Genomic DNA, 14,786 nt, shown 5'->3' with positions numbered 1-14,786 from the left:
GCGCACACGCGTGAGCGCACACACACACACACATGCACACACACACACACACACACACACACACACACACGCTATTACATTCTCTATGCAAATTAAAATGTCATAAATTCTAGATAAGACACCCAGACACCCATAAGACACCCAGAGAGATTAAAAAAAACTTTCCTTTCTTTGCTCACAACAGAGCACACAAGGCTGTATACTGTATATTCTTTTATATATTCTTTTAACCCGTTTTCATTTTTCTTAACCTATTATACAGTACTGTTATTTTAGCGTGTTTATATTTAATATGATGTTATTTATATTGTCACAGAGTGAGTGACAAATAAAACCTCTTTTGAATGTAACAGTGTCATAACGGTGTCTGTGGGTAGGCGCCTAGGCGGATTCCATCTCGCATAATTAATGTGAAATCCTTCAGGCATTCACACATCTATTTAAAAAATGTCCATGGTACCTTAGTTCAGCTGAATGGGGCCATATCTTATTCATGGATTTTGGATCTGTCTTGTCAAGTTTAAGTGCGGCAGTCATGTATAACATCCTCTCAGGAACACTTGCAGAGCACACCGGCTCACCCTCATTAATGACCCCACAGTCCGTTTCTCCCTGTCAGGCGTCTGGTGTACCCCGCACTGGTCACCCTGTTGGTCACCACAGTCACCTTCCCTCCAGGGTTTGGACAGTTCATGGCTGGGCAGGTGAGGAAATAAAAAACAAATCTGTCATGTAACATTGCCTAAGTAGAAATCCTGTCTCGTTGTTATTGCAGTGTTTCAGAATCAGCTTCATTGTCACATCACAGTTTTAAAAGTAAAAAGGTGGGTGAAAACCTTTTTGGGCATAGAAGAAGAGGGGGCATCAATCAATCAATCAATCAATCAATCAATCAATCATATTGGAATTGTACTAGATGTTCAGGCAAACATCATGCAAAGCTTGGCCAATCAACTACGGAATGGATGTCGCGTTTTGCAACATTTGTTGGCCACACCCACCGTCTTCCCACTGTCTACTCACATGCCGTAACGTAAGATAATACCTAATAAAGCTGGATAATACCTCCAGTGACTAGCGTTTATTCACCTAATAGCTATCTGTTATCTTTCTATTACGCTGTATAGCGTGGGTGCAGGCATTTGGTCCGACATACTATTGATCTGACAACGACAACCTACCTCAAACCCTAACCACCATAACCGCAAGCACGGAGCAGCGCATGTTTGCCAACCTTAATGCATGTTCGCCAACCTTAATCCGATCGTTTTCCGCATGTCGGTCCTCTGGTATGTCGGACAAAAGTCTCCCCCCCGTATAGCGTGTATCCACCTAGCTTTCCTTTATGTTTATATGAAGCTGACGCAGCATGAATCGTTGGTGGCTCTGTTCGACAACCGTACCTGGTGCCGCCACGGAGTGAACGAAGAGTTCAGTCACTACATCAGCAACTCCCACGCCTGGAAACATCCCCAAGTCAACGTCTTCATGACGCTCATCTTCTTCATTATCATGAAGGTGAGGCCATGCAGGCACAAGTTGGCCTGCTTAGAAAGTTTAGATTAAGGTTTGAGTTAATGTGGGGGAATTGAATTAGATGACAAATTCTGTGTGTGACAAAGTGTGTGTGTGTGTGTGTGTGTGTGTGTGTGTGTGTGTGTGTGTGTGTGTGTGTGTGTGTGTGTGTGTGTGTGTGTGCGTGCGTGCGTGCGTGCGTGCGTGCGTGCGTGCGTGCGTGCGTGCGTGCGTGCGTGCGTGCGTGCGTGCGTGCGTGCGTGCGTGCGTGCGTGCGTGCGTGCGTGCGTGCGTGCGTGCGTGCGTGCGTTTGTCTCTCTCTCTCTTGCTCTGTCTGTTCTCTGCATTTGTCAGTTTTGGATGTCAGCCGTGGCTACCACCATGCCAGTGCCATGCGGGGCTTTCATGCCAGTATTTCTTATTGGTAAGCAATTTTCTTCTCCGGCCTCCTGCGTGTTTTTGAACTCTGATGACACGAGCCCTATAAATAACCTCCGTCTTTCATCTCTGTGTGGATGTGTTGGCACTTTGTTGGACAGGAGCTGCGTTTGGCCGGCTGGTTGGAGAGATCATGGCTACCATGTTCCCAGACGGTATTCATGCAGATGGCAGTGTGTATCCCATTGTCCCTGGTGGCTACGCTGTAGTCGGTGAGCATTCATCCCTCGTGCTGCTCGAAATCAGCATAACAATAATACTAAATTCTGTATCCAATTTGTCCCGATCTCCCATAGAGGATTTCGTGGATGAGTGGAAGTGAGGACAGGGGTGGTCTGTCTATCCGATGCTCTGTAATTGAAATCACTGAGGGCTGAGGCTATTTATATCAGTCTTTGCAAGCTTATTGAATGTGACTGATGCAAAAGGATTCCATTTAAGCTTTTGGGGCTGAAATGAAATGGCGGTGGTTCAGACTCACTGGTTAGCAGGACGGTGTGAAAGAAAATCCCTCAAAATTCAATGATTCAGTTTTGGATTCGGTGTCTTATGGCATAGCCAAAACAAAAAAAATACAGCATCACTGTTGTATGCCTCTGCCAGTTGCTGTTTACACCGGTTTCTGTCTAGGATTATATATTAGTGAATGGTGGCTTTGAAGGAATTTAATGAACATGATGTTTTTAGCCGCCACGGTGACATGTTTGACCACTTCTTTCTAATAATTTCATCCTTGAGTCTAAGTGGACATTTGTGCCAAAGGTTATGACATTCCCTCAAGGCATTCCTGGGGGGTGACTGAAATCTATCACATGACTCCAGAGATAATGTGCGTTTTGTACAATATATGTAGGAGTAGTTGCAAAAAGTGTGTTTTGAAGAATTCCAAATGGTGGAAAATCTTATTAGGTACGTAAATGAAAGTAGCAGCAGTTATGGCGCCACCATGAGGTCTATTAGAAAAATGCAGGGTTTTGTTTCTAATGTGGCCTATACTGACAGTGTGCATGCGCCATGTGGTGACCGATGCTGATCGGTCCAGTGGTGTCTGAGATTAACAAACACACACGGACACATGGACTCACAGACAGGGGCAAACACATAATATATGCTTGCGAACAAGAAGGCACTGGAGCAGCTCAGACGATTTAGGCCCTTATTTTATTATATCAGGGTGCAGGTAAAAAGTGACAACGTTTCGATGTGTCAATTACGAAGATGTAATTGACACATCGAAACGTTGTCACTTTTTACCCGCATATATATGTCCTGCTCCTGAGATGCACCAGACTGGCCTGCTATAGGCTAGAGGCGCGGCTGGAACTCCCTTCTACATAATATATGCTTTTCAGCGTCAGCAAGAATGAAAGGGAAGGCGTACAAGATGGTGGTGAGTCCAGCTATGTTGTATGGTTGTACTGAGGAAAAGACAGGAAAGCAGAGCTGGAGGTAACAGAGACTAAAATGTTGAGATGCTCTCTGGGAGTAACATGGATGGATAGGATCGTGAACGAGTACATCAGAGGGACAGCGCATGTCAGATGTTTTGGAGATAAAGCCAGAGAGGCCAGACTGAGATGGTTTGGACACGTACAGAGGAGGAATAGTGAGTATATCGGTACAACGATGTTGAGGTTGGAATTTCCAGGTAGGAGGCCTAGAGGAAAACCAAAGAGAGGATTTATGGATGTAGTGAAAGTGAGGACATGAAGTTCAGTCAGACAACTCACGAATAGATTTACCAATATTTATTACAGAATGAGTAACAAGTGTGCATATGATATTTGACTTGGCGTTCGGCTCTGCTGGATTTCTCCCTGCTCGGCACGATTAAGCAACAACATAAAACATTAAGAGCAGGGAGATAGATATACAATAACCCCCCATGGGGAACATAAATAGCAGAGCCCACCGGTGGTGGTGGTGGGAGCAAACATCACATAACAACCAGGGACCATAGCAGAAGGAAGGCAGGAAGAGCATGCAGACTAGTGAGCTTAAGTAGCCCGCCCAATTGGTCAGCTGACTGCCACATCAGCGAATGACATGAGGGTCTTGCACACACTGAATACACCCACATAGTAATGCAGCATGTTAACCCCTTGAGTATAGTATGCACCTTTGAGCACGGCATGAACTCCCTTGAGTGTGACTGACTGATTTAGTTGGTGTGAGAGAAGAGGAGGCACAGGACAGGGTGAGATGGAGGCAGATGATTCGCTGTGGCGACCCCTGAACGGAAAAGCAGAAAGGAAAAGAAGATAAAAATAATGTTGAAAGATCTGTACATACATTTTCTGTTCATATAATTTCCCCTACAGGTGCTGCGGCGCTGGCCGGAGCTGTCACGCACACCGTGTCCACGGCCGTCATCGTGTTTGAACTCACCGGTCAGATCTCCCACATCCTGCCCGTAATGATAGCGGTCATCCTGGCCAACGCTGTAGCTCAGTCCCTCCAACCCTCCCTGTATGACTCCATCATCAGGATCAAGAAACTACCATATCTGCCTGAACTGGGCATGGGACACCACGAGTGAGTGTGTGTGTGTGTGTGTGTGTGTGTGTGTGTGTGTGTGCGTGCGTGCGTGTGTGTCTGTGCGTGTGTGTGTGTGTGTGTGTGTGTGTGTGTGTGTGTGTCTGTGCGTGTGCGTGTGTGTGTGTCTGTGCGTGCTTGACAGAGTGCTAAGGATGGATCAGTAGATGGGCGTGGGTGTATTTTTCCACATTCTTAGATGTTTTACTGTACATTCCTCCATTTCTGTTATGCTTGTGGAGGTGTTTTGTTCGGTTGCTGCTGCTATTTCTGCATGGCCGTTTTGCTGTTTGCTGCAAAAGGATCCTTTGTACGTCCTCTTCTCTGCTCCCACTTGCCTCCATCATCTTCAATATTTCTTCATTGTCAACTAGAACAAGAACATTACGAGAGGCAACAGTCTGGCCACGTGAGACATACGTCACTCATGGTGTGCAATGGCCTTAATTCCCTAACTTCTTCTCTAAACTCCCCTCCTTGTGTTTCAGGAAGTATAATATCCGCGTGGAGGATATCATGGTCAGAGATGTGCGCTACGTCACTCTATGCTCCTGCTATCGGGACCTACAGGAGGTGCTGCTGACTAGTCAGCTGAAGACACTTGCCCTGGTTGAGTCTGGAGGTACAGTATTACTAAGTGTGTGCGCGCGCGCTCGCGTGTGAGTGTGTGATGGCTATAGAAAACAAACAGAAATTATACTATATATATTCGCCATGAAAAAACATATTCTCCTGTACATCATATAGGTTATTTCTTGAAATATATTTTTCCCAATTCCGTTTTATTTGAACACACTCTCCATGTTTCCATCACTTCCTGTCTTCCTCTCCTGTCTTCCTCTCCTTCCTTCCTTCCTTCCTTCCTTCCTCCCTTCCTTCCTTCCTTCCACAGAGTCAATGATCCTGTTGGGCTCCATAGAGCGTTGTCATCTACAGACGCTGCTCTCCCTGCAGCTGGGTTGCCAGCGGCGTTGGGAGCATCTCCAGAAGCTGGCCAAGGACAACGGCACCCTGGACAGCCTGGACAGCAACAGCAGCCCCAGCTCGCCCTGTGCCCACACCCACGACAATGCCACTGCAAACACCAATTCCCGCCAAGCGGTCCGCTTCCTGGTGAGCACCCAACAGGTAGGGTCGGGTTTGGGTGGACTGGGTTTTAGCGGAATCAGTTGATTGGCCAATGCATGGGTGACGCATGTCCCATGTAGGTAGGTAATGGCACAGATGTACTTGAAGCTGGGTTGAGGCATCTGTTCTGGTAAGTGGTTCTGTACTGTATACTACTGCAGGTCCTCTCTCGCTACATTTATATTAACATATTTCTTCTGTGTTTCTGTGCCTTTACCTGTGCCGTGACGTGCATGTGTGTATAAATATTTGTGGCTTTGATGTGTGTGAATGCTTGCATGGCTGTGTGTGTGCGTGCGTGCGTGCGTGCGTGCGTGCGTGCGTGCGTGCGTGCGTGCGTGCGTGCGTGCGTGCGTGCGTGCGTGCGTGCGTGTGTGCGTGCATGCATGTGTGTGCATGTGCATGTGCATGCATGCATGCATGCATGTGTTTGCTCGTGGCATGCGTCTGTCTCTGTTAATATTTTCCCCCTATAGATTTCCACAGAGGAGTCTTCCTCGTTCAACGCAGCCGGGTCCAATGCTCCGCTTCCTCTCAAGTCGGCCTTGAAAACCGTGGCCGCCATCAACAACGAGACACCCAATAGTATGTACTCTTAGTCACACACATACAGTGTACTCACATTCACGAGTGCGGCACACACACACACACACACACACACACACACACACACACACACACACACACACACACACACACACACACACACACACACACACACACACACACACACACACACACACACACACACACACACACACACACACACACACACAAAAGCAGCACTCTCCTAAGTGCCCTTCACTTTCGAGGGCACAGAGGAATGCTGAGATTGAGTGAGAAAAGTACAAAGTTGACTGGCTATAGTGAACATAGAGCCACATCATTCATTCAGACTGCATCTCTGTCTTTTTCAGGCTCCCAGACACTGTCCTGTTCTGAGCAAGACAAGGTCCTGCTGGAGGTGAGCGAAAGAAAGAGAGAAAGACACACGCACGCACGCACGCACACACACACACACACACACACACCAAAGCTGCACGATATTGACTAAATCTAATATGAGCCATAATATCTTTAATTTTGTTTTTTATGTGACGCGCAGAGAAAAAGAGGGGTGATTTTCGTGGGGTGATCTTTGTGATGTTTGATCTTTACGTATATTGGCCCTCATTTATCAAGCTTGCGCTGACTGAAAAACGTCTGTACACCGAGATCACCGTCACTTTGGGGATTTTGATTTGATCATACGTCACGCTCAAATCTCACGTCTGGTGACAGGTCGTGTAGTCGTTGGCTACACCCGTTGGTTCCATCATAGACATGCAGAGCAGCATTCTCTGACCATCTGACAGGCATCTAAACATAATGTATTCACTCCAAAAATGTATAGCTATAAAACAAATAATTAACACACAAATATATTATATTTTTACATATATTGTGTGAAAGGCATATATCAATGATTTCAAATTAAATTGGTGGGATATTTCCATGTGTACAAGCAATTTAAATTGAACAATTAAAAACAATGTTAGATGGCTGCATCATTCAACCATTTCAAAGCTTTACTGGCTCTGTTTAGACATACTGTATGAGTGCAAACATGCAAGAGGATTCTGGGGACCGCTGCGCTGGAATATTTTCATGACAAGGAGGGTGAAGCAGACAGTCGAATAATGCCGTAGCTGAGACTGTGCCCAGTGCAAGTGATCTTCATTGTGGGTTTTGGCTAGCCTGGACACCAGACAAATCTGCCAATGCAAAAAAAAAGGCAAAAAATGCCCTCGGCAGATTTGGTCACACATACATTACACACAGGTTTTGCGGATAGTTTGTGTGATCCTATACTGTAAACTCCTTGAGTGTTAATTTAACTCAAGGAGTAAAATTAACTGTAGTCTTGGCTTTTCGTTGAACCCTTCTTGTGAGTCATTGACCCTCTCTCTCTCCAAGAAGTGCATAATCATGATGCACTGTTGAATACATGCTACTGTAGGTATCATCTCTGGCATAGTAACTAGGCCCTTCCAGCAACATGTGCTCATGCCAGAGGGACTCTCTCCATGAGCTGTGTACTTTAAGTCTTCATTTGAATCTGATGTTGTGGTGAAACAATGTAAGGGATAACTTGTGTAATGCGATCTCTTCTGACACTTGTGTTAATACATCCTCTTTTTATGTTGATTCCTTCTCTCCCTGGTTGGAAGGCCTCTGTTGGGCCGGCATCGCCTGAAACCACGAACCCCAAACGAGTGAGAATCTCCATGGCGGTAAGATTGTTCTACCGCCTAGAGACCGTTGCTAGGTAACCGTTGCCTTGTGAACGAGCCACTAGTGACGGTCGGACCGAACTCTTTGTGATGCACTAGCTTCCAACCATTACAGTAGCAGTGCACGGGGGGGTGAAGAGTGGGAGGGAAAGGTTACTCTGTTCTTTGAACTTCTGATGCCTGATTCATACCTAGTTGCCCGCTGGTGTCACACACTGAAGAAAGCAAATCCAAATTAAAGCTCACAAGCTTCTAATTTGGCCATTTCAAGTGTGCAACACCGTCACGCAAGTATAACTCTTCAGGACTTCAGAACCGCTGTAATTGCCTGCTTAGTGTGTGCTTTTTGGTAGGGACGTAGGCCGCAGGTTCTTATGCATGCTTGCCTCATGGAACAAAGTACATATTTTTGTTTCGTTTGCGCCATGTAACAAAATGTGTCATTGTCTGGGATTTGCGTATATTAATTCTATTAAAGTAGTAGTTCACCCTTATTTTCTATCAATTACACACACCATGAAGCCTTGAATTCATGGAGATTTCTTTTAAGCTTTTGTCGCATTCCTGAGCTAATAATTGGATGACCGGTGGCTGGTGAGTAGGTGACTCAATTGAGTCGACTCCGCGGAGACTCCGGAGAGATTCTGCATTCACACAGGCAGATACAAAGATGCGGTCTACCTTTCATTTTCAATGGAAGCCAGCGACGTGAAGCTACAAAGCCAATCCTGACGTTTGTAGTGGCTTTCGCCTTTATTTTACTGTATATCTTTTTATAGAGGGATAGACAGTAGGCTGTCTATATATATATATATACGTCTTGGTGTGAATGTTGGTCATGTGTGCAAAGCACAATTTGTGTCTGCAGGACGCTACCGAGGTAGAAGATGACATGACGACAGCAGAGGTGAGAGCTACAGCACGTTGTTGATCAGGGAATGCAACCATTTGGAGCATTCCTGAATTAGGAATCCTAATTCATAATGATGGTTGTGAATGCTCTCCTATGGTTGTGAATGCTCTCCTATGGTTGTGAATGCTCTCCTATGGTTGTGAATACTCTCCTATGGATGTGAATGCTCTCCTATGGTTGTGAATGCTCTCCTATGGTTGTGAATGCTCTGCTATGGTTGTGAATGCTCTCCTATACTCTCCTATGGATGTGAATGCTCTCCTATGGTTGTGAATGCTCTCCTATGGTTGTGAATGCTCTCCTATGCTCTCCTATGGTTGTGAATGCTCTCCTATGCTCTCCTATGGTTGTGAATGCTCTCCTATGGTTGTGAATCGCCTATGGTTGTGAATGCTCTCCTATGGTTGTGAATGCTCTCCTATGGTTGTGAATGCTCTCCTATGGTTGCGGATGCTCTCCTATGGTTGTGAATGCTCTCCTATGGTTGTGAATACTCTCCTATGGTTGTGAATGCTCTATGGTTGTGAATGCTCTCCTATGGTTGTGAATGCTCTATGGATGTGAATGCTCTATGGTTGTGAATGCTCTCCTGTGGTTGTGGATGCTCTCCTATGGTTGTGGATGCTCTATGGATGTGAATGCTCTCCTATGGTTGTGGATGCTCTATGGTTGTGAATGCTCTCCTATGGTTGTGAATGCTCTATGGATGTGAATGCTCTATGGTTGTGAATGCTCTCCTATGGTTGTGGATGCTCTATGGTTGTGAATGCTCTCCTATGGTTGTGAATGCTCTCCTATGGTTGTGAATGCTCTCCTGGTTGTGAATGTTCTCCTATGGTTGTGAATGCTCTCCTATGGTTGTGAATGCTCTCCTATGGTTGTGAATGCTCTCCTATGGTTGTGAATGCTCTCCTATGCTATCCTATGGTTGTGAATGCTCTCCTGGTTGTGAATGTTCTCCTATGGTTGTGAATGCTCTCCTATGGTTGTGAATGCTCTCCTATGGTTGTGGATGCTCTATGGATGTGAATGCTCTATGGTTGTGAATGCTCTCCTATGGTTGTGGATGCTCTATGGTTGTGAATGCTCTCCTATGGTTGTGAATGCTCTCCTGGTTGTGAATGTTCTCCTATGGTTGTGAATGCTCTCCTATGGTTGTGAATGCTCTCCTATGGTTGTGAATGCTCTCCTATGGTTGTGAATGCTCTCCTATGCTATCCTATGGTTGTGAATGCTCTCCTATGGTTGTGGTTGTGAATGCTCTCCTATGGTTGCGAATGCTCTCCTATGGTTGTGAATGCTCTCCTATGGTTGTGAATGCTCTCCTATGGATGTGAATGCTCTCCTATGGTTGTGAATGCTCTCCTATGGTTGTGAATGCTCTCCTGGTTGTGAATGCTCTCCTATGGTTGTGAATTCTCTCCTATGGTTGTGAATGCTCTCCTATGGTTGTGAATGCTCTCCTGGTTGTAAATGCTCTCCTATGGTTGTGAATGCTCTCCTATGGTTGTGAATTCTCTCCTATGGTTGTGAATGCTCTCCTATGGTTGTGAATTCTCTCCTATGGTTGTGAATGCTCTCCTATGGTTGTGAATGCTCTCCTATGGTTGTGAATTCTCTCCTGGTTGTGAATGTTCTCCTATGGTTGTGAATGCTCTCCTATGGTTGTGAATGCTCTCCTATGCTCTCCTATGGTTGTGAATGCTCTCCTATGGTTGTGAATGCTCTCCTGGTTGTGAATGTTCTCCTATGGTTGTGAATGCTCTCCTATGGTTGTGAATGCTCTCCTATGGTTGTGAATGCTCTCCTATGGTTGTGAATTCTCTCCTGGTTGTGAATGTTCTCCTATGGTTGTGAATGCTCTCCTATGGTTGTGAATGCTCTCCCTGCTAACTCTCAGATAGCAGAATGGGAAGAGCAGCAAATGGAACAGCTTATAGATTTCAAGAACTGCAAGATTGACCCCGCCCCTTTCCAGCTTGTGGAGAGGACATCCCTGCATAAGGTACAGTATATGGCATCTTTTTCTAAATCAACCCCGGGTCCACCCCGTTCAGTAGGATCAGATTCAGGATTATCCAGACGTTTGGCATCAAAACATAATCTCCACCTGTGTTTTTGTTTCTCCTGCTCTAAATCCCCATAATTTTTTTAAATACCCTATTTTTGCATTTAACACAATCCGATTACTATTATCCTGTCAGAAATGTCCCAAAAACTAACAAATAAAATGTGCCCTGAACCTTTGAATGGCTTTACTGTGTATTTCATTTTTGTAAATTAAGTCTTATATCCTTCCCCCTAAACCAGATTTATTTTTTTCATGTCTCCTTTATGACTCATTTTAAAATGTTCTCTGTCATCTATATTCACCTTCTACTGTGCCTGACCATCATCCTGACCTTTTTGTCTGTCTGTCTGTCTGTCTGTCTGTCTGTCTGTCCAACCACACAGACTCACACCATCTTCTCTCTGCTGGGTCTGGACCATGCATATGTGACCAGCACTGGACGCCTTGTTGGAGTCGTTTCTCTCAGAGAGGTGAGTCACAGTGTGTGTGTGTGTGTGGTAAATGGTGCATTTATATAGCGCCTTTATCCAAGGCACTTTACATAGCTTGTGCATTACATTCACCCATTCACGCAGGGCCGGTTGGGACCTAGGTGGCGCTGCAAGCGAGATCCGTAGCGGCCCCCCCCCCCCCCGCACATGCACGCGCGCAAAATGCGTGCGCGATTTCTATACCCATCTATCCTCGTGGAGGATTTAATACATTTTATTTTTGACTTACCATTTTTTGTTGAGTGATGCTTGGAGTTGGAGGACGCCTTATGCTTGCACTTTGCAGGCACAAGTAAAAGCCATGCTGGATCGCCGGACGCACTTTAATTTAATTCATTCATTTGGCATCAGCATCATCATCCCCTCCGTCAATTATTATTAGTCCTTTTCCATCTGCAAACAACTCGAACGAAGTGAGCCAACGTATCCATTTTGGTCCGAGAGTAACTTTTTAACTCCTTTTAACGTTCAACTCAGTCTTCAAACGTCCACACTAATCCTCGTCGCCAAATGTTGTGTGCCTAATTTATAACTTATTAGTTAGTTCAACCTGCATTGAGTCATACACGAAGCTTGTATTTTCATTCATTTATTAAGTAAGCCATGCTCCTCTCGACTGGTGTGTCTCTACATATTGTGTGTATCTACACAATTCTGTTACCTGCTTCCTGGTACCTGTTTCTGGTCATGTGACCCAAGCAACCAATGGGACAGACTAACAGGGCTTTTTTGGGGGGTTGCCAGTTTGGTTAAGTGTGTGACGATATCCCCCACTTCATGCAAATAGTGCAGAAAATGAAACATTGTTGTTGTGAGGAGCAGAACAGGGGTGCAAAGTGTATTTATTCTTGTTTATTTGTTCAATGGGGAGGGGGCGCCTAGTCACCCACCAGAGATTTTATTTTATTTCATTTTCATTTTTTCCCCATTATTAAAAAAATATATGGATCTAAGGACCAACCTGCTCATCGGGAGCAATTAGGGGTTCAGAGTCTTTCTCAAGGACACTTCGACACCGGGTTCAAACCACGGGCACTCTACGCGTGCGTGCGTGCGTGCGTGCGTGCGTGCGTGCGTGCGTGCGTGCGTGCGTGCGTGCGTGCGTGCGTGCGTGCGTGCGTGCGTGCGTGTGCATGCCTAAACTGCGTCGCTTGCTTTGTAGTTTTGTAACTTTTGTGTAGCTGCTGTGAGCACAGCATAAACTGTCCATTCAACTCTGTGTGTGTGTGCGTGCATGCTGACCGCAGCACAGCACGTTAGACAGCAGCATCTGTTGTTTGTAAACAGCACATGGGCGTCACAGGAAACGTGTGAAGAAATTAATATTATAATAAAATATATTTCATCTCGTCTTTTTTAGTGAACTAAAATGTAGACAGATTTAGCTCAGTCTTTATTTTGTTAACTACATTTCATCTCGTCTTTATTCATCAACAAAATTGCGTAATGATTTATTTAGTCCCACTTATTGTTATACATGTGGGATTTTATCTCGTCTAGTGTAGTTTTCGTCCTTTGAAAAATGTGCGTTGACGAACGAGGTCTGATTATATTATAATTCCTATCTTCTCTCATATTATAATTCCTACCTCTGAATCCTGCGTCATACTTTTTTTCGTACGACCGAAAATAACAGATGTTTGAGTGACCTTTGCTGCATGTTACTCCGTCTCTCAACCCTCTTTCCTGTCATTCTCTACATTATCTCCTTTCTTCTTATATCTATCTATCTCAATTCTCCCCAGCTTCGAAAGGCCATAGAAGGCTCGGTCATAGTGACGGGTGTGAAAGTGCGCCCACCGTTGGCCAGCTTCCGCGACAGCGGCCAAACCACAAGCGTGTCCGAGGTGACAGAACTCCATAAGCTGTGGAGCCGACACAAGGGGCTCTCGTTGCCCCGGGAGCCCACCCCTCCTGTCAAGAAGGACCAGGTGGACGTCCCATACGAGGAAATCCCAGACAGCTACACAATACCGGACCAGACCGAAACTTTGCAGTTAGCGAGCCCCGACGACGAGATCACGGACACCCCGTCTGAAATGGTGCTCCAGGAGAGCCCGTCCTACACAGACCAGGACCAGTCGGATTACACTTTTGAAATCAGCCCCTCTCACACCGAAGAATCGGAGCTCGCCTGTGACTCCCACCACACTCCCGAACCGGAACAATCAGAGCCTGTGAAAGAGCAGGGAAGTCCCTCCTCAAACCAGGACCAAAAGGTCCAATCAGAACAAGAGAGTGAGGGCAGTTGTAATTCCTCCCATACTGAGGAAGTGAGGATCATTCAGAATGATTAGAGGGGTGGTCAATGGTCCCATACAGACACGCCTCATGATTGTTGAAGTTTCTACATTTGTAGAGGTCACTCTCGCCTCCAGCTCCAGCCTTTGTGTTAGTGTTGCGGTTTATATGAAACTTTGTGCGTATGTGTGGGTGGGTGCGTGTACGTGTTTGTGTATGTGTGTGCATGTGCATGTGCACATATGCTTTCATGTGCGAATGTGCACATGTGTGTGCCTTGTGGCACTTTGCCCAGCACACTCCAATCTGGTGTGGATACATAACCCTAAGTAAAGCTTAATTTATGCGATGCTTTGATAGCTTGAAAATCAGTTCTTGTTGGCAAGCGACATTGTCATACTATGGAGTATAAACTAGGGTTAACACTGGGGAGAGAAAGGGGTCAGACACACAGCATGGCCGAAAACTGACGAAGGAAATGGTGTGAAGAAGGAATGAAGACTGGATCAATTATGGCATAACACAACTACCTATTCACACCCATAGGACCAAGGCGGTGTAACCACTTATGCCCTAGGTATATACTTCATTGTAAGAAAAATCGCAGAAATAGCCAATCTACAGCGTGTAGATCTGCTATTTTCACTATTTTTGAAAAATATAAAAAAAGATTTGGTATGACTTTTAAAATCTTTGACATTTTTTTGAGAATATTCCCAAAATTGGGACTTGGGAGTTAAAGTGTTTGAAGACGTTGTACTGTACCTGATGACCAAGGTCAGGGTTTGAAACACTGGCGAAGCACATTGTAATTACCATTGATTTAAAGCAGTGGTTCTCAACCTTTTCAGGCCGTGACCCCCCCAAAATAATCCTATTTGAAGTAACTGGGGACCTCCCACCCCGACAAGCACATGGAATGTAGGAGTTGATGCATTACATTTTGTTTGACTCGGTTCTATATTATAAATATTCTGAAAATAGCCATAGCTGCAAGATTGTCTGTAGATTGTCTATTTTCTCATTTATTTATTTTTATAATTTGGCCAATGTTTCACCAGTTTTTATAGTATAGTTTGTTGATTACTTTTGATGCAGTAATGGTCTTTTTCCTCTTCTTTCTTTCTTATAACCTTTTTTGAGCTAATAAAAATAAAAATCACTTTACTTTGTCACTGTCA

The 14,786-nt window shown here is 45.1% G+C and overlaps 1 protein-coding gene across 1 annotated transcript in view; it reads left to right on the top strand.

Moving 5' to 3' along the window:
* Positions 1-13,661, top strand: part of clcn2a (chloride channel, voltage-sensitive 2a) — a gene marked incomplete at both ends in the record, with an annotated part of 45,543 nt that extends 31,882 nt beyond the window's left edge. Inside the window, 14 exons of the mRNA XM_079530361.1 lie at positions 602-704; positions 1,360-1,518; positions 1,870-1,939; positions 2,055-2,165; positions 4,275-4,488; positions 4,977-5,110; positions 5,381-5,616; positions 6,093-6,201; positions 6,534-6,580; positions 7,827-7,889; positions 8,758-8,796; positions 10,703-10,807; positions 11,257-11,343; positions 13,110-13,661. Of these exons, the coding sequence (XP_079386487.1) occupies positions 602-704; positions 1,360-1,518; positions 1,870-1,939; positions 2,055-2,165; positions 4,275-4,488; positions 4,977-5,110; positions 5,381-5,616; positions 6,093-6,201; positions 6,534-6,580; positions 7,827-7,889; positions 8,758-8,796; positions 10,703-10,807; positions 11,257-11,343; positions 13,110-13,661 (2,029 nt within the window). The remainder of the gene's footprint in view (positions 1-601; positions 705-1,359; positions 1,519-1,869; positions 1,940-2,054; positions 2,166-4,274; positions 4,489-4,976; positions 5,111-5,380; positions 5,617-6,092; positions 6,202-6,533; positions 6,581-7,826; positions 7,890-8,757; positions 8,797-10,702; positions 10,808-11,256; positions 11,344-13,109) is intronic.
* Between the last annotated feature and the right edge of the window lie 1,125 nt (positions 13,662-14,786).

The sequence above is a fragment of the Electrona antarctica genome (genome assembly GCF_951216825.1).
Source record: "Electrona antarctica genome assembly, chromosome: 19".
Taxonomy (NCBI): Eukaryota; Metazoa; Chordata; class Actinopteri; order Myctophiformes; family Myctophidae; genus Electrona; species Electrona antarctica.
The sequence above is the reverse complement of the archived record's forward strand: the minus strand, read 5'-3'. Positions and strand labels throughout refer to the sequence as shown.